The sequence below is a fragment of the Rhizophagus irregularis genome, chromosome 10 (assembly GCF_026210795.1).
Source record: "Rhizophagus irregularis chromosome 10, complete sequence".
Classification (NCBI taxonomy): Eukaryota; Fungi; Glomeromycota; class Glomeromycetes; order Glomerales; family Glomeraceae; genus Rhizophagus; species Rhizophagus irregularis.
Genome location: NC_089438.1, coordinates 4,308,097 through 4,329,435, shown reverse-complemented (window position 1 = coordinate 4,329,435; position 21,339 = coordinate 4,308,097). Strand labels below are relative to the sequence as shown.

The 21,339-nt window shown below is 27.4% G+C and overlaps 2 protein-coding genes across 2 annotated transcripts; both read left to right on the top strand.

The window, feature by feature from the left end:
* Positions 1-7,067: 7,067 nt before the first annotated feature.
* OCT59_002397 (uncharacterized protein) lies at positions 7,068-11,087 on the top strand (the record flags this gene model as incomplete). The annotated part of the gene is made up of 1 exon (XM_066144475.1): positions 7,068-11,087. One exon carries the CDS (start codon positions 7,068-7,070, stop codon positions 11,085-11,087), a length of 4,020 nt encoding a protein of 1,339 aa, XP_065995635.1.
* A 6,160-nt stretch (positions 11,088-17,247) lies between these two features.
* Positions 17,248-17,522, top strand: OCT59_002396 (uncharacterized protein; the record flags this gene model as incomplete). Its single annotated transcript, XM_066144474.1, has 2 exons — positions 17,248-17,284; positions 17,356-17,522. The coding sequence occupies 2 exons, from the start codon at positions 17,248-17,250 to the stop codon at positions 17,520-17,522; spliced, it is 204 nt and encodes a 67-aa protein (XP_065995634.1).
* Positions 17,523-21,339: the final 3,817 nt, after the last annotated feature.

The following is a 21,339-nucleotide window of genomic DNA, read 5'->3' as shown; positions in this document are numbered from 1 at the left end:
ATATGTGGATTGTATGATGAAACCTTTAATCACGTATGGACGTGTAGTGGTCATTATGATATCATTAATAATATTAGAGATAAAACTATTAATCATCTCTTGACTTGGATATTAGAATATAACGATAATATACAAGATTTCAATGCTCTTATGGCGCTTGATATATGGGATATATCATATGATCCTAACGTGTTTACTTTTATTGACATTATTAAAGGAATTATACCTATGTCACTTTCGGATTTGTTGAATTCTTGGACCACAAAGAAAAATGTTGCTGATGTTTTGATTCAAATGAGACAGTTTATTTTCACTGAAATATTTGAAGAGGTTTGGATTCCACGGTGTTCGCACTTGAAGGAATTTGAACGTTCATTAGGGTTGACTAAAAAGAAAAAATTAAAGTTTAAAAGCGTTCGTTCATTACCTAATAATAATAGTAGTAATAATAATATTATTCATTATGATTCTTTAGATAGTGTTAGAAATTACATTTATTTTGGCAAAAATATAATAGAATTTTATACTAATCTTACTTCGTAGCGCCATCGTAGATTTTAGTAGTTGATTTATATAATTTTATAGGGTCAATTTTACTTTCTTCTGCAGGGCGGGCTTCAACTTACCAAGTTTCGGCTAGTGTATGGGAGGTAGTGGGTTAATTAAAGAAATGGTTTTTAGGTGTAGTTGGTTATATCTTTAATAGTTTCGTATTTACTTGCCCCACCGTCGAAGTAGATTCTTCTGATAGTTTAGTTCATTTTTTTATTTTACTTTTTCATTTTTGATATGTTTATAAAATTTGTTTTCGCTAACTATTACTGTTTAATAAAAATAAAAATAAAAATGAAAATCTTTTATAATTAAAAAAAGGACTCTCCTTTTAATGAACATTACAGTAAATCTTCAAGTTTAAAAAATAAAATAAAAAAAAAAATGATTTTAATGATAACAAACGAGTTATATAACTTAAAACCGATATTTAACCAATATAAAAATTATTCAATTTTCTAAATTAAAGCAATTGGAATTATTAAAATACTATTTTTTAATTTACCATAGACTAAAAAATTATCTAAAAATAATGTGTCTTTTCATAAATAAGTAATATACCGAATATTTTTGTTCTTTGTATAATAAATTCTGTTTGAGATTTTTTTAATAGAAAGTTCGTAATCGGATTCAATATAATGCAATGTACTGTATATACAGAAATAACTTAATGATTTATAATATTAACCAGTAGAATATATGTCTTAGCGGACGGACTCATCTTCATTAAATTTTTATCCTTTCTAGATTTTTGATTACATTTTAAACGTATATTTCATTATTTCTTTGTCAAAACTCAAAACGCACAGTACTAAATAAATTATCTGAGACGATCTTAAAATGATTTAACACTAAATATTCATTCTTTATTTAAATATATGTCTTGTTACAAATTACAATATATATATATATATATTGAAGAAAAATAGTACGAGAACGCACCTCCGTTTTGTGGGTGACAAATAGGCATCAGACCATAGTAACCTGTTCTGCTAAGCTCAAACTAATCAACGCAGTGAATACATTAATTCTTTCATGATTGATGAAGTAAATATATACAAAATATCAATACCTACTATAAAACAACCAAATCACAAATTTTGAAAACGATTGTGCAATCAATATTCAATGATTAATTTATGATCGTGAAAAAAAGATCGATTTATAGATTTTAATAATCAAGGCTGAAGAAAGAAATTTTTCTCTAAGATAAATAAAGTAAAATTGTAAAACCATGAGAAAAACAGACATAATATTAAATAAAAGAATTCTTACCGGATTTTGTATAAATTTGAGAATATGGTATAGTTTGTAAATTGATAAATATTAGCGTCAAAATATATTTTTGTGCATCTTTTTTCATAAATTGTTTATTAAGTATGCCGTAATACAATATTCTTTATACTTCATAGATAATAAAATAATTATGACGCGACCAACCGATAATTTGGTAATTAGTAATATTATATCTCTTTGTGCTACATAGGATATCAGCCCAAGTTATCTAACCAAAACAATTAAGGATAAGTATGGCAAGCCGAGCTGGACTAAACTATCAGGCATTGGGCGGGTGAAAAATCAAGCATGGATTGACAAAATGTTACACCGTGCCTGACATTTTACCTGTTCATGCTTGATATTCATCTGTCCGTGCTTGATATTTATCTGTACGTGTTTGATATTTTTATCTGTTCATGCTTGATGTTTATCTATCACGTGCTTGATATTTTTATCTGTTCATGCTTGATGTTTATCTGTTCATGCTTGATGTTTATCTGTACGTGCTTGATGTTTTATCTGTACGTGCTTGATGTTTTATCTGTACCGTGCTTGATGTTTATCTGTACGTGCTTGATATTTATCTGTACGTGCTTGATATTTATCTGTACGTGCTTGATGGTTTTATCTGTACGTGCTTGATGGTTTTATCCGACCATGCTTGACATTTTTATCCGTCCGTGCTTTATATTTTTATCCATCTGTGCTTGATATTTTTGTCCGTCTGTGCTTGATGTTTTTGTCCAACTGTGTTTGATTTAATCCAACTATACTCGATAATTTTATCTTTGTCAAAAATTAGTTTCTTTGTCAGCACAGGGTTGATATTTTGTTGGTCACATGTTTTTAAGTTTAGCGTAGTTTTAAAAAAAATTTTTTTTTTATTGGCTTTTTTTTATAAACAAATTTTGTAGAGAATTTTTATTTTTAATATAGGCAAAGGCTTTGTTTGGTAGAATTTCTTTGGGAATTTTTAATAAGATTTTTTTTGATAAAAAATTTCGTTAGAAAATTTTTTTCATTGATAGGGACATTTCTGAGTTTTTTTTTTTTGATGATAATTTCGTTAAAAACTTTTATTTGATAGAAATTTTATTGGAGAATTTTTTTTTAATAAGATTTTTTTTTTGACATATACTTAATTTGTTGGAACAATTTTTTTTAACAGGAGAGATTTTTTTTTTTGATAGAGAATTAATTGAAAATTTTTTTTTTTTTGTAGAAAATTATTTGAAGAATTTTTTTAATAGGGAAGATTTTTTTTTTGATAGATAATTTCGTTACTAGAAAATTTTTTTAACTAGTGAGATTTTTTTTGATAGAGAATTTCGTTAGAATTTTTTTTTAATAGGACTGAGGGAGTTTTCCTTGATAAAGAATTCTTTTGGAATTTTTTTTAATAGGTGAAAGTATTTTTGACGGAGAATTTTATTAGAGAATTTTTTTTTTTTTGATAGAAATTTTCAACATAGAATTTTCTTTTTAATAGGTAAGATTTTTTTTTTTGATAGATCATTTCGTTAATAATTTTTTTAACAGGAGATTTTTTTTTTGATAGAAAATTTCGGTAAAGAATTTTTTTTTTAGAATTTTTTTTTTAATAGGAGGGAAGTTTTTTTTTGATAGAAATTCTTTTGAGAACTTTTTTAAATAGGTAAGAATCTTTGAATTTTTTTTTAATAGGGAAAATGTATTTTTTGATGGAAGATTTTCGTTAGAAATTTTTCTTAATCAGGGATATTTTTTTTTGATTGAGAATTTCATTAGAGAATTGTTGGTTGAAAAGTTTTTTTATTTTTTTGATGGAGAATTTTGTTAGAAGTCTCAATAGAAAATTTTATTGAAAATAGTTTTTTTTTAATAAGGGTATTGAGAATTTTGGCTTGAAATTTTTTATTTAATAAAGAATTTCATTAGGAATCTTTTTTTTTATAAAAAATTGATTGAAAATTTATTGGAAATTTTTTATTAAATTTTACAATTTTAATAAATTTTTACTCCTCTTCGTCATCCCATAACTTCTTTTAATCTTCCATCGCTCCTTTTCGTCTCCCATCACTCCTTTTCGTCTCCCATTGCTTCTTTTCGTCTCCCATCACGCCTCTTCGTCTCCTATCACTCCTTTTCGTCTCCCATCACTCTTTTTTGTCTCCCATCGCTCCCTTTCGTCTCCTATCACTCCTCTTAATCTTCCCATCACTTCTTTTCGTCTCCTATCACTCCTCTTAATCTTCCCATCACTTCTTTTCGTCTCCCATCACTCCTCTTAATCTTCCCATCACTTCTTTTCGTCTCCCATCACTCCTTTTTATCTCCCATCACTCCTCTTCGTCACCCATCACTCCTCTTCGTCTCCCATCACTTCTTTTCGTCTCCCATCACTCCTCTTCGTCTTTCATCACTTCCTTTTGTCTCCCATCACTCCTCTTAATCTTCCCATCACTTTTTTTTTTATCTCCCATCACTCCTCTTTGTCTCCAATCACTTCTTTTCGTCTCCCATCACTCCTTTTCGTCTCTCATCATGTCCTATTTCTCCTTTTTGTTTCCTATCACTTCTCATTACTCTTTTATTCCCTTTCATCTTCTATTACTTTCCATTACTCCATTGTTATTTTATTTTTTTATTAGCATCTTTTTCCTTGATCATTGTAATTTACTTATCTTTTTTATTTCTTGTTATTGTTTCTTTTGTTTGTACACTTCAATAAAAATAAATATGGTGATTTTTTTCTTTAAAATCGTAAATGTGACTTAAATTTTAATATTTGTAAATAAAATTTAATTAAATAAGATATTTTGAATAAATATATTTGCAAAAAATTTTTTTTAAAAAATATCTTTTTAATAATAACCGATCAAAAATTAGATAGTACATATATATTTGAAAAAAATAACCCAGGCGATGATCGCCCAGGCAATCCCAATTTTTATTTATATATTAAAAGTATTTAAAATAGTAGATTTTCAAAAATGTTTCCAATTAATGATAAAAAGAAGAAACACTTCAAACAAATTTCTGCTATATACTTTTCTTAAAGTTAACATTATTAACTTTTTAATTTATGTCGGCTCATGCGGAGCTTTACTAGTATATAAAATTTGCTTAATTTACTGCTATTAAGGATTCTATCATAGTTTTTTTTTAATTTTATCTTAATCTTATTAATGTAATTTAGTAATTTTTTAATTTTATAAAAAAAGATCTCTAATGAAATTCTTTATTAAAAAAAAAATTTCAAGCCAAAATTCTCGATACCCTTATTAAAAAAAAAACTATTTTCTAACAAAATTCTCCATCAAAAAAATAAAAAAACTTTTCAACCAACAATTCTCTAATGAAATTCTCAATCAAAAAAAATATCCCTGATTAAGAAAAATTTCTAACGAAAATCTTCCATCAAAAAATACATTTTCCCTATTAAAAAAAAATTCAAAGATTCTTTACCTATTAAAAAAAGTTCTCAAAAGAATTTCTATCAAAAAAAAACTTCCCTCCTATTAAAAAAAAAATTCTTTACCAAAATTTTCTATCAAAAAAAAAAATCTCCTGTTAAAAAAATTATTAACGAAATGATCTATCAAAAAAAAAAAAATTCTCTAATAAAATTCTCCGTCAAAAAATACTTTCACCTATTAAAAAAAATTCCCAAAAGAATTCTTTATCAAGGAAAACTCCCTCCTATTAAAAAAAATTCTTAACGAAATTCTCTATCAAAAAAAAATCTCACTTGTTAAAAAAATTTTCTAGTAACGAAATTATCTATCAAAAAAAAAATCTTCCCTATTAAAAAAATTCTTCAAATAATTTTCTGCAAAAAAAAAAAAAATTCTCAATTAATTCTTTATCAAAAAAAAAATCTCTCCTATCAAAAAAAATTGTTAAGTACATATCAAAAAAAAATCTTATCAAAAAAAAAATTCTCCAATAAAATTTCTATCAAATAAAAGTTTTTAACGAAATTATCATCAAAAAAAAAACTCAGAAATGTTCCTATCAATGAAAAAAATTTTCTAACGAAATTTTTTATCAAAAAAAATCTTATTAAAAAAATTCCCAAAGAAATTCTATCAAACTAAGCCTTTGCCTATATTAAAAATAAAAATTCTCTACAAAATTTGTTTATAAAAAAAAGCCAATAAAAAAAAAAAATTTTTTAAAACTATGCTAAACTTAAAACATGTGACCAACAAAATATCAACCCTGTGCTGACAAAGAAACTAATTTTTGACAAAGATAAAATTATTGAGCATAGTTGGATTAAATCAAATACAGTTGGACAAAAACATCAAGCACAGACGGACAAAAATATCAAGCACAAATGGATAAAAACATAAAGCACGGACGGATAAAAATGTCAAGCATGGTCAGATAAAAACATCAAGCACGTACAGATAAAAACATCAAGCACGTACAGATAAATATCAAGCATGTACAGATAAACATCAAACACGTACAAATAAAACATCAAGCACGTACAGATAAAACATCAAGCACGTACAGATAAACATCAAGCATGAACAGATAAAAATATCAAGCACGTGATAGATAAACATCAAGCATGAACAGATAAAAATATCAAGCACGTACAGATAAATATCAAGCACGGGACAGATGAAAATCAAGCATAAACAGGTAAAATGTCAGACACGGGGTGACATTTTGTCAAGCCATGCTTGATATTTTATCGCACAATGTCTGATAATTATGTCCAACTCGGCTTGCCATAGATAAGCAACATGTTCAGGTTTCACTTAATGGATTCCATGATCGGCAGAAATCAGATGTCGATTTAAATTACCATTTTTCAATAACTGAAATATGGATAATTAACATGTGTACTGTAATTAGTACTTTTTTGTTTACTTAAAGAGAAGTTAAAGAATTTCTCCATTAAGATCCGTGTCAGATGTTTCCCCATACAGTGGCTTCCAAAATAACGCCCGAATAAACAAAAAAAAAGGAATCAAACAATTAACAAATAAATTAATATTATCAATTAATCAATTAAAATAGATAAAAAGAATATTATTATTACTTACCAAATAATAACATCAATCGAAATTATTGTGCCTGTTACTTATGTTGCACGTGTTACTACAAATATTTACCTTTTTAAAATTCGTTATTGTTTTTCAAAAAGGTAACACTTTTAAGATTGTACATATATTTGTACAGCATAAAAAACATATAATACGACTTGATTTTAATACTGTGTATTGCACTAAAACTCTCCAATGACAGATACTACTAATAAAATTATACGACGAAAGTCTCTAGGTAGAGCCGCATTTATTGGGTCTCTATATAATGCTACAAGAGATACGTTCTGTGGTACTACGATAATGAAAACTGAATTTCCAAATGATTCTATAAATAGAGCTGATATTCTAAATAAAGAATTATCTTACGAATATGAGGATTCGTATGTGGAAAAGTTCAACAAATTAGACGTTGAAGCCGAACTGAAATTAAGTGCTCTCGCAGGACTGGTTACTTTAGAAGGTTCGGGAAAATATTTAAGCGATGTAAAAGATAGTTCTAAAACTGTAAAAGGCAATCTAATATATAGAATGACTTCATTTGAAGAAAATTTGAATATTTTTCGTGATGATGTTAAAGCATGCATTTCTACTGACGGGTTTAATAACACAGATGCTACTCACGTCGTGGTAGGAATAAAATGGGGAGCTACTATTATTGCATCATATGAATGTAAAAACATTAAGGAAGAGGACAAGCATCAACTTGAAGCAGAGTTAAAGTCTTATTTTGAAAAATTATCACTTTCTATTTCCGAAAATGATAACGTAGACGCCGAAAAGGATCAACCTAACTTTATGAAACGTTTCTCCATAAAGCTTTTTGGAGATGCAGTTCCGCATAATAAGAAATCCTTCGTTGAAGCAAGGAAAATCACGACAGAGCTTCCTTCATACGCAAAACAATCTAATGATGGAAAAGGATCTTCAATTAAGTCTTATTTTGAAAATTTATCATTTTCTGTTTTCGGAAATGGTAACGTAGACGTTGAGAAGGGTCAACCTAACTTTATGAAACGTTCCTACAGAAATCTTTTTGGAGATGCAGCTCCGCATAATAAAAAATCCTTTGATGAAACAAGGAAAATCATGACAGAGCTTCCTTCATACGGCAATCAATCTAATGATGGAAAAGGATTTTCAATTAAGCCTTATTTTGAAAATTTATCATTTTCTATTTCCAGAAATGTTAACGTAGACGTTGAAAAGGATCAACCTAACCTTATAAAACGTTTCTCCATAAAGCTTTTTGGAGATGCAGTTCCGCATAATAAAAAATCCTTTGATGAAGCAAGAAAATTCATGACAGAGCTTCCTTCATATGCCAAACAGTTTAATGATGGAAAAGGATTTCCAATTGAATATACTCTCTATCCATTGTCAGAACTTGCGAAGAAAATTACTCAAAATATCACAGTTGATAATATGATGATGGCATCAAGTGAAGAAATTGTTCCAAAAATAGAGCAATTCATTGATGATTTATTCAATGCAAAACAAAGGCTCAATGATTTATTTAATGATGCAAATTTTATTTCTAGTTTCATATCCGATAAGATTTTTGATGAGATTAACGATCATGTACGAAATGTTAAATTAGAGGAGGAAAAATTTAGAAAGGAGTTCGCGGAAAGACTTATTAATATACGTTCTGGAAAAAGTAATACTGATGAACTAGAGAACTTAATAAAGATAATTCAGAAAAGTGCCTTATCCAAGAGTTCTATTATGACGTTCATTGATCAATACCAATCAGTATCTAGAAGGGCTGACTTGGTATTTACTCTTAAAGAAAAAAATGTAGAGTATCTTGACAAGGATTCTACTATTGATTATATTCTGCGTATGAATTCAAAAGGTCATGTCTATATACTTATTGATGAAAATATTATTAATAATAATTCATCGCCAGTGCATAATGTATTTCAAGATTTATATAATTCAAATGAGAAATCGAGTAAGTTCTTTGTGGCTGACCCTAAAATATGTTCCAATATAAAAGGTCCTGGTTATCCAGTAATTCATCATTATGTCAATGGAAGATTAGAAAATAATGATTATTACAATGCCAATAAATTGTTATTTACATCAAATCTTATTAAATTTGATCCTCAACCACTTCTCAAACCAAAAAATAATCCTATTGAGAAGGCGCGATTACTAGTACCTTGTCCCCAAGCTAATTGTTCTACATTTTGTAATTGGAGATGTTTCAAATGTCATCATGACGTTGAATATGGATATAACTGGCATTTGTACTGTGGATGTGGTGAAAGTATTATCGGCAATTGCAAATTCAAATGCAATGGTCCTGATCATAATGAAGGATTTCTATCTTTTGAATTCAACACACTTACCACACTGCTACCGCCGGCGCCTCCAGAAGAAATAAATATATTATTACTTGGTGAGACTGGCGTAGGAAAATCCACGTTCATAAATGCTTTTGTAAACTATCTAAGATTCGATACATTAAATGAAGCAAAATCTGGAAATATGGAAGTACTGATATCATCTAAGTTCACATTAACAGATGAAAATTATGATACTCAAACAATAAAAATAGGTAAAGATGATCCAAATGAGCAATCAGAAAATGTAGGAATGTCATCAACTCAAGGATGTAATAGTTATGTATTCTATGCAGCTGAAAACAAACGTATAAGATTGATTGATACTCCTGGAATAGGAGATACTAGAGGATTAGACCAAGACAAGAAAAATTTTGAAAATATTCTGAAATATATTAGTTATTACCGGCACATAAATGGAATATGTATCCTTCTCAAGCCTAATAATGCTCGATTAACTGTAATATTTAGGTTCTGCATACAAGAATTGTTATCACACCTTCATAGAAATGCAAAGGATAATATTGTCTTCTGCTTTACCAATGCTAGAGGAACTTTCTACCGTCCAGGAGATACATTACCATCACTTAAAAAACAACTTGGAGACCTCAAAGAACGATCTAGTGTTGAAATAAAGGCCAATCATGATACTCTATATTGTTTTGATAACGAATCATTTAGATTTCTAGCAGCAATAAAGAAAGGTATTTCATTTACGGATGCAGATGAACAAAATTTTGCAGAAAGTTGGAAAAAATCCGTGAAAGAATCATTAAGGCTTATGCAGTATCTTTTGACACGCCCACCTCATGCGGTAAAAGATACTCTATCACTAAATAACTCTAGAAATATAGTAGTACTACTTTCTAAACCACTTGCGGAGATAGGACAACTTATTCAAGCAAATATTAAGTTAATTAAAGAAAAACAAAATGAAATAAAAAATTCCGATAAGACCATAGAAGAGCTTAAAGAAAATCTATATATTCGACAAATAGATCTCCAACCAAAAAAATTGGGATTTCCAAGAACTGTATGTACCAGCATTAGTTGTGTCGTATCATTGCAAATTGGACAAACTAATATTAGCAAGATAAATTATGTAACACACTGTCATGATCAATGTTATCTAAACAATGTTGCACGCAATGTAATAAACAACCCAGCACTAAGAAGATGCGCAGCTATGAATTCAGATGGAAATTGTGAAGAATGTAAGTGTAAATGGGATAAACATATGCATATTGACTATGAGAACGAGATAATAGATAAAGATATCGTTGATGAGAATGTAGTATTGCAGATTTCAAAAAAGAGATCAGATCAAGAAACTAAAAGAGCAATTGTAGAAGAATATCAAGCGAGGGTGAATCAATTACGAATAGAACAACATACGATAAATGAAATTAGTTTAAAGTTTGCACAATTTTTAAGACAAAATGCAATAGCTGCTTTTAATGACGCATATGCAGACTACTTGGATCATTTTATAAAAGAAGAAAAGATTAAAAAGAGTGCTGACCCTAATCGTTATGATGAAGAAATTCTCAATGGACTCGAAGCTACAAAAAGAAACTATTTGGAACAAATTGAAGTTATTAAAGAAGCAATTAAAAATAATAATCCTTCCATGCCTACAATATCACCAAACGATATAGCTGAGCTTGAACAGCAATTGTATGAACTACCAATCAACGGTCATACTCTAAAAAAGATAAAAGATGAAGCAGAACGTAGTCAGACTAGTGTATTTAATTATAAAGAAAGTCATTATTTAGGACCAACAAAACTTATATCAAGTACATTCGCAAAAATTTTTTACGGAAAATTAAGTTATGATCTATCTAAATCCAATTTTTTCTAAATATAGTATTAACATTTAAGTATCTATTAATATGTTCTTCATTTAAAATATCTTTTTCTTGGGCATCAAGTTTTAACATTTTTGAATTATTGTTTATTATTTTATTTGCTCGTCTCTTTTGATATCAATAAAGTCTATTGGGTTTAAACATAAATATTTTGAATTATATTTAATTTATGTAACATATTTTGCATTCTCCAACTTATAATTCTCGATAAAATACCCGGAACAAAGTAATAAATTTAAATTAATATACTATTAATACAAATTGACCAAAAGTTGATGTAGAAGCGAAAGACTAAAATCACATCATTCTAAATTGATTCAAGATCGTCAAATGCATGATATGCCGATTCGTAATATTTCATTCTAACTCCCTTAATTAAATATTAGTACAATCTCATTTGATTACATGCGGTTATGCCTTACAGTGTCCGGTCTGATGATCTTTCTGAGTCCAGTCATGTCAATTTTTAGTAGTCATGTGGATTTGGGTCCGGACCCTCGGACCATGCGGTCCGATGATCCACTTAAAATCACTTGGGTCCGATTAATTATAAAGCTTGATCTTGATCTACACTGGGCTTTTTTTTTGCCATTCGCTTTATAATGAGTCATTAAAAAAAAATTTTTTTTAATTTAATGAGATATTAATATTATGCCATAATGAATAATTATAATGTCATTAATATTATATAATTAATAATTTTAATTAATAATTTCAAATTTGTAAGCCTTCCAAATGAAATTTGCAAAGTATTTCTTTCAATTTTTCATGTATTTGATTTTATAAAGAAAAACATGGATGTAATTGACATTACTGAAAATAATAAAAATAATATTACAACTAATTCACTAATAGAAATACCAAATGTTAGTTATAAAATTTTCATGTTAATATTAATATCAATGTTATTTTATAATAATATTAAATACTATCAGTCGTGTAAATTTAGTTCAGTCCGATTGATCAACATCACAGGACTCGGCACAATTAACTCAGTCCGATGGTAGCGAAGTCTGATCAAAGTAAAAATTCGGTCCGCATCAAAATTCACATGACTGTGCTAAAAACTGACTCAGAAAGATCATCGGACCGGACTCAGTAAGGATATACTCGATTGCATGTAGTAAATTTTGCCAAGAAACTGCTCAGTTCTCGGTCCAGGACCGGACCGATTCGGACCTATGTAAATCGGTCCTATAAATTGGTCCTAATTATGCCACGTGACTTCAGATTTTTATGCATTACACAAAGCGAACGACACTAAAATTTTGCCTGAATTATCAAGAAACATCGTCCCGGTCATATATCGGTCATCAGGAAATTTTTTTATATGTAAAAAATATATAATAATTTGTGCATGAATGCACACCCTGAAAATGCACATTAATTGCATATTTAATATATACAGAATAATGTATTTCCATACAATATATTGTAAAAAGAATTGTTAATTTTTATATAAATTTGTACAAAGAATTATACATATAATATTGTTAGTTATATTGCATAAATTTCGAGAAATTTAACTATTAGTGCAATATTGAATACCTTGAAAATTTTGTGATGGTTCCTGACGGACCGGACCGCTAACATCCCTATTTCTAGTTAGTTAATATATTTTAGTGGAGCAATCTTTTCTTTTTTTTTCATTATTGGATAGCCTAATTAAATTCGAACATGTCTTATATTATTTTTTTTTTACTATGGAATATTTATAGATGGACAAATTTAACTAAATTAGCGGTCATTTAATAAAAACTTTCACCGTCTAGTAAATAGTAATAAGGCATTTACAATAGATTCATGTTATTGAGATATTATTTCTCATAAATTTGTATATAGAACCAAAATTAATGTACATATAAATAACTGCGTATTTTTCACTTGTTTTCATAGGGTTTCCCATTTACTACTACTTTACATGAAGTTACTAAAGTAACAGACAATTTCTAACGTGCCATGATATTTTAGCGTCTCATGTGATAACAGTTTCACTCGGATTTACTGTATAACCGCATATTAAATACTGTTTTTAAAATGATCAAACAAGAAATTAACTCGTTTCACTTTCTTTTTTGTTTAAACTTCAAAAGAAAAACGAAACTTCTGAAATATTAATCCAAATGAATGGATAAACAAATTCAAATATATTTTTTTCTTTAAAAGATGGATCCACTATAAGTTTGAATGGAACAGTCACATGAAGAAGGCAAAAAGGCATGTGATTGCTGCGGTACAATTTAACTGCGTAGTAATCAATATAGAAAATTCATTTATTTCATTTGATGATCATACTAACCATAATAAAATAGATTTTACTTTCATTTTTCTTATTTGGGATACTTTGTAGTTTGTCCTATATAAATTTACAAATTTACAGTGCTTTCAAAAAAAGAAACTATTTTTGCTTTTTAGCGTTTTACTTACTTTCTTTGCGTTAAAAAAACAATTTAGCCCTATTTTTTCTTGCTCAATAAATATAATAAATATGTCATATAAATTTGAATCTGAAGTTTTGGAAGCACTTGAAAAATTACTTAAAACTGAGACTAATTATGATGTTATCATTCATATCGGGAAGAAACCTGATAATAAAGAATTTCACGCACATTCTGGTTTTCTATGTTGTAGATCCAATTATTTTAATTCGATCATTTCTGCAAAAGATACTATTAAAAAAGATGGGAAATATATAGTTAATATGCCAAATATTACTCCTCAAGCTTTCGACGTTATTATCACGTAACTATACAGTTAATATTTTAATAGGATAAATAATAAAAATATCAAAATTTTATATTAATTTAATATTTTTTTCCTTATTCAAATTATAAATATAGGTATTTTTATACTGGATATGTTAATATGACAAACAAAACTGGTGTTGAAATTTTAAACATGATGACCGCTTTTGACGATTTGAAATTGAACCAATTAATTAAACTTGCCGAAGATTTTCTTACCAAACATCATCAAAATTTCTTAACAAATGATCCGATTGAAATTCTTCAAATGGTTCATTCTCATAAAATCTTTAATAACATACAAGATTTTTGTTTGAAGTTTATTTCCTCAAAACCTAATATTTTATTTAACTCTGTTAAGTTTGCTAATTTACTCGCTCCTCTATTGGAGATTATCTTGAAACAAGATGATTTAGTTTTAGATGAAATTGAAATTTGGGAAAATTTAGTTAAATGGGGATTAGCAAAAGACAAAATTCTTGATGAAGACGTTTCTAAATGGAATCAAGAAAAGTTTAATATTTTTGAAAGAGTCCTTCATAAACTTATACCATTAATTAGATTTTATGATATATCTTCAGAAGATTATTTCAATAAAGTTAGAACCTATGAACAAATTTTATCTAAAGAATTACGAGAAGATATCTTAAAATTTCATATGGTTCCTGGATATAAACTTACACTCAATAAATATCCAAAAAGATGTTCAAAAAGTAATATTGATTCTTCATTAATTAATATAGAACATATTGCACTTTTTTCAAATTGGATTGAAAGAAAAGATAATTACAAGTATAACAATAATATGCCTTATGAATTTAATCTTATTTTACGTGGTGGTCGGGATAGTTTTGACCCTAAATCATTTCATAATAATTGTGATAACAAAGGAGCAACTATTACAGTTATAAAAATTAAAAATTCGGATCAAATAGTTGGAGGATATAATCCCCTTGATTGGAGTGGACTAAGCAATAATAATACTCCAGATAGTTTTTTATTTTCATTTAATGATAATAGAAATAATGGTTCAGGTATAATTAGTAGACCAATTAAAAACATTAACAATGCTGTAATATGTGATCCAAATTGGGGACCAGTCTTTGGAACATGGGGTAATGGTAGTCATGATTTATGTATGCAACGAGATGGTCGATGGAGTTCTTATCCAAATTCTTACACTGATATTAATATTCCAAAAAAATATTTTGATATTGTTGATTATGAAGTGTTTCAAGTCAAAAAAAGGATTACTACTTAAAATTATAGGAATATTAATGTATATTTAAATTAGAAGATATATACTGTATTAATTTAAAAATCAAGCTATTTTTTTTTATTACTTTTACTCATTTTTGACTTTGAATATATTTACTAGAGTTAATATAAGGATACAAAATTTAATACATGATATAACCTATTTAAGGCTTGTACTCGAATCAAACTGACAAGATTAACCAGTCTGATTTCTGAAGCTCTAAACTAATTAAAATTTAAAACACTGATAATACCGTATTTTTGATACATAAAATTTACTTCGTTCTTTCCGATACCCAATTTTTTTTCTTTAGATAATATACTTGATCATCACTAACACATTAAACTCTCGGTATTTTGCCATACCTCCGGATTATTTATATCGCATAAAAAATATAATAAATTTATCTAAAGAACATTGGTTAAAAAAAAATCATCAGCACCTGATTAAATGTATTCTCAAGTCATTTCCATTTCATATAATATTTATTATCATTTTGAAAGAAATACATTTAAAAAATAAATACGAATAAGATGTTATATAAATTTGAACCTGAAATTTTAAGAAATTAGTTAAAACCCGAAATTTATTATGAATGTTATTAATCATGTCAGAAAGGGACCATAAATTTCATGTACATTTTTGTAGAAAGTATTAAATAAAAAATAGGCGAATTAAAAGAAAGAGAGATCTTATTATATTTACTCTTAGATTGTTATGACGTAACTGTATTAACGGGATTTTATAAAAAATTATACAATTTTTATTAATTTTTTTTTCTTATATCAGTTTAATAATTAAATAGACATGACATGTTATCATAATAAATAAAACTGAATTTGAAATTTTTGAATATTATGACTGATTTTGAAAACTAATTAATTAAATTCTATTAAAAATATTCTTATCCGCAATTCTTATGAATGAACTAAACGAAATTTTTAAAATTGTTTATTGACATAATAACTTTAATAGCGTAAAAATTGTTTTGAATCAAAATTATTGCTTGACTCTTAAGTTCATTAATTTATCTGCTCTCATATAATCATATTGGAAGTTATTCTGAAATTTGTGAAGATTTAGTTAAATGGGGATTAACACAAAAAAAAAATCCTTGATGTAGATACCTCTAAATGGAATCAAGAGAAATTTATTATTTTCAAAAGAATTTTTTTAAAACTTGTATCTTTAATTAGATTTTATCATACTGTATATCTTCTAAAAATTACTTAAATAAGGCTAAGCCATATGAACTAATTTTAACTAACAAACAAAATGATTTTATTTGGTAATCAGCTATAAACCAATACTCGATACCTTATACAACAAGACGTTATCATTATGTTGGTCCAGCTTTAATTAATAAAGAACACATTCTATTATTTGTAAGTTGGATTGACAGAAAAGAAAACATTGAGTATTTTTTTTTCATGATTCCTCAAAAAATTAGTTTTACTTCACGTGATAGCCAAGATAGTTTTGATCCTAAATAATGTTATAGAAAGGAACAAATATTATAATTATAAAAAATTACTAAAAATTCAAATTAAATAGTTGGAGATATAATCTACTTGATTGGAAAGGAATGATTTGAAAAATATCATTATATTCTCATTTGATTATTAGTTTAAGCAAAACATGTAGGATTGATAATGCCAACACTAGGCGAGTCAAAGACCAGAGGTATCAGATCAAGAGATGAGGAGACCAATGAGAAAGCAGAAAATAATCCAGAGACCTAAAGCTCTGCTTCCTCTAACAGTAAAAATAAAAAGCGAGCTAATAATACATCTATGAATACACCCTCCAGCAAGAAAGCGAAGGTTAAGTACTCATGTATTAGGAAAAAACTTATATAAGAACTGAGGATTGCCGATTTTGACGCTCCTAAGTTTCAGAAGCCAAAGCAAAGGAACATCCTCCTTAATCTAACACACATCTGGACACAATAGCTTATGCACTCACTCACTCATAAATAAATAAATATGCAGTAAATTATTTAATGACCACAATTCATAGATGAGGTGTATATAAAGACGTTTTATACTTTTTTTGTAATGGGAAAAAATAAATAAATTAGATACAGCAAGACCTGCTGCAAACTATTTTCAAATTTAAGAAACAAATCTTTGTCCATTATTCCCACAAACGATGTCTGAACATGGTACCCATAGTATCATATATGCTGGTAAGTTCTATAACTTGTAATTTGACTTAGTAAAAATTTATTCAAATTCTAATTAATATTTAACTTCTTAGTTCTGGTCTCTTATTTACAAGAATGTAACAAGAAGTCGTATTGCAAACATAATAGAGATTTCATAGTTGATTCTTTATCTCCAAGTTTTGACTCTCAGGACCTTGACAATACCTGGTCCCGAAATTTTCTAAAGGAAGTAGAAAGATTGGTGGACAAAAACACATAGGGTAACTCCTACCCTGTCTTGGCTCAGGAGAATTACTGTCTTTGACAGCTTGGTACTCACTCCAAGTCCTCAATTAAGACGCTCTAATTTGCAGTTATAAAGGTCTGCTAGTTCTAGAAAGTGAACTGGCTGTTTCTAATAAAAATGTTGATGAAATGCTAACATAAATCTTTCTCTCAATAATGGGCAATAGTCAACTGCAATCCTTCTGCTGAGAAAAAATCATCAAGGAACATGAATTGGTGAGTAAGTAATTGCCTAATATAATTATTATTTTTAGAGCAAGAACTTCTCAAGCAAGCATGAGAATAAAAAGAATCTATTAAACTCTTCACATACACAATGATAAAATACAATCAACAAGTGCTCAGATTGCCAAGCTAACTAATAAATGGAGTTGAGAGGAAGATCTGCTAATGACAACATATAATAATTTTTGATCATCAAGATGATTATTATAATCCATATGGGGGATTAAAGGATAAAACACAGAAAAGAGAAATATAAGGCTTTTATTAATAATAACGCAGAAATCCAAAAGGATTTATTTGAAGGTTCTGTTACTTCATCAAACCTAACACAAATGTTGATTTAGACGCAGATGAGTTATAAAGAAAAATTCTAGTAAGTTCACATTATATTATTAATATTAACTAGTGGCGGCCTGTTGCTTTGTACTGGGATTAGTAAGTTGGTTTAAACTAATATAAGTGTATAGTAATGACAGTTAAATTTTTTTTACACATTGTAACAACAGCTTCTGCCACTCTGATGAACGTTACAAGGTTTGGTTCATTTCATATAATCATAAAATTTATATTTTAATAAAAAAGTTTATTCTTTATTATGTAAAAATATGTCATTATAATACAGTTATTTATTAAATATAAAATATATAACCATACAAAATCATAAAAATATTATAAAAGAATTATCAAAATTAAAAGAACCATTGAAAGTAAAAGAACTACTAAAATAAATTACAAAGTTGGGTTTATATAATAATTTCTATGTTGATCTTTTGAACAACGTAAACATTTATAACTCATTATTAGTGTAAAAAAGAGATTGAGGTGATTAGATCATTTCTAAATTTATTCACTTTTTCACTCAATTTGTAATTTGTCCTCCAATATTCATGCATATTTTGGAAATGCACAATGTAAACATGAGAAATGAATTTTATTAAATAATGCATTATGCATTATGCTTTAAGCTTTATCATTATGCTTTATAATTATAATTATGCATAAAACATAATGCATATATGCTTCTCTAATATCAAAAGAATAAAATTGCAATTTAGGCCTTTCTGTGCCACTTTCATTGTGTTTAATTAAGTCATCAAATAATAGAAAAATTTAATTTTGCCAATCACTTAGATGTAAAAAATTTTCTCGGTAGATCAAAGGACAGGTATTGTGTAAATAAAATTTTCTAATTTTTTCAATAATGGCAATAGATCATTATAGGTATAACAAAATTTTTCACTAAATTTTTTTTTTTAATAATAACAATAGATTGGTATAAGGCAGATATTGTATATAAGCAAAATTTTCTGATTATAATTTATTGAAAAAAATGTTGTGAACCATTTTTTCTAATATAATATTATGAAAAAAATGTCTGTTGGATAGCACTGAATGCAGCGGACTTTATTTTAATTGATTATTTTTCTTCTGCAGTGTTTTGTTTGATGTGACTTTAATTCCAATTTTGATGAATTGTAAAATAACATGCAATTTCAAACTTCAAATTGTTGACTAAACATTTGCAAGTACATCTGAGAAAAGAAATTACATCTGCAAGTATCTCAAGTTCGTCTGAGTAAAGAAATCAATTATTAATTCACAGTATTTACCTTTTACCTGGCAGGAATCACCACTTGTTAACTGATTCAATACATTAAATAGATTAACTATGATTTGCAGTCAGGAAATTAAGTATATTTAACTATGACTGAAATCCAATCAAACTTACAATGTTAACTTAAAGAACTAATTGGAATGTACTAAATTTATAATGAAGGAAAATACCAACATTATTTATATAAAAGTTACTACATATAAAGATATAATAGATATAATAGATATAATAAATATAAGAAATATAACTAATATAATAAATATAATTAATATAATAAATATAATAAATAAATCAAATAAAATAATTATATCATTTATATTAAATATAATGGAAATAATAGGCTAGATAGGCTGTGGCTAGGTTAGCTTGGATGCAGTAAATCCTAATTTTCCACATGATCATTTGGCATAACTCCACAACTCCACATGTGACTAGGAGTAACATCATGAAATATTGGTTGCAGTAAATCCGAAAAGAGTTTTTTTCCAATAAAATATTTCACAAGTGCCATTAATTATTGAATATATCTTTTCTTTATATACTTTTCTCTTATTATCATGTCTAAAAAAAATTCCTAAATATCTATTACCTTCTTCATTATTAACTTTTTTTTATTTCTTTGCCTTCTATTATTAATTTATCTTTTTTGTAATTAATCTTAATTAATTCATATTTGCTAACATTTGCTTTTATATCATTTATTTCAAAGAATTGATGGCATATTTTGATCATTTTATCTATACTTTCTTTGTCATTCTCTATCAACATTGTGTCATTCATGAAAGCAGTTGCATTGATCATTATTTCTAATTTTTCTTCTTCATTTTTTGATCTATCAATTATTTTTTCTACTTCTATTTTATAACCTGTCTTTTTTTTTAACTTCTTCCAATCTTATTAGCAAAGCATCATAAAATATTCTCCATAAGATTGGAGACCAGACTTCTCCTTGATCTATACCATCTTGGACATAGTATTCTTCTATTATATCATTGTTAATTAATACTCTATTAAGATTAACATTCATTACTAAATTAATAAAGTTGTCAGATAAATTTATTCATTTAGACTTTTTTCTAGCATTGTTGTACTGACAGAATCATATACTTTAGATATATCCATTAGAAGAATTTATGCTTCTTTCTTATATTTATTTGCATCTTCTATTATTCCTTGTACAATTTTAAAAGTTTGAAAGTACTTCATTCTTCAAAGCTGTATAATTTGTATTGCATAAAACTTTTTTTTTTGTCAAGATTTCACTTAATCTATTGACCAAAATTTTGAAAAAAATTTTTGTATAAAGGATGGAAACACATTTGATTTCATTAAATTGTTCAATGGTTTTATCATAAATTGCACTAGCATCTGATGGTGATCAGGAGGATATCAGAAACAAAGATACTTCTTTGTCCCTCTTGGGTACATGCAGTAACTGGATAATACAGGTAGAACTGATGTTGTAAAATTGCATTAGTAACAGCAGTTTTCATATTAGTCTTAGCTCTGAAAAGACAATAATCCTTTTGAAATTATTGGAATCCTTCACATTGCATATGAGATCCATATAAAGTAAGATTAAAAAGTGATGATCAACTGCATCACAAGCAATATGGTTTGAGGCAAATTTTTCCAAAAGCTATTAGTAGAGTTGGGTAAAGCAGTTGCATAAAAATGAATAGAGTCAGCCTTTCCATGAAACATTCATTTTTTTGGTCAATGAATGGTATAAAATTTTCACTATTTTTGGTTGCTTATATGAAATAAAGGTAGTGGGTAGTGAAGAAAGAGGTTTAAGTAAGTGTCTAGAACAATTAGATATGATGGCCTCTTATTCTTGTTTATAAAACCAATTTGGCGTTCATCCTTTGAAGTGATTGTTGGATTTATTTTTGATTTCTGTCTAAGATGGTAAGAAATTACCATCTGTTGGGATGATTTGATCTTAAAA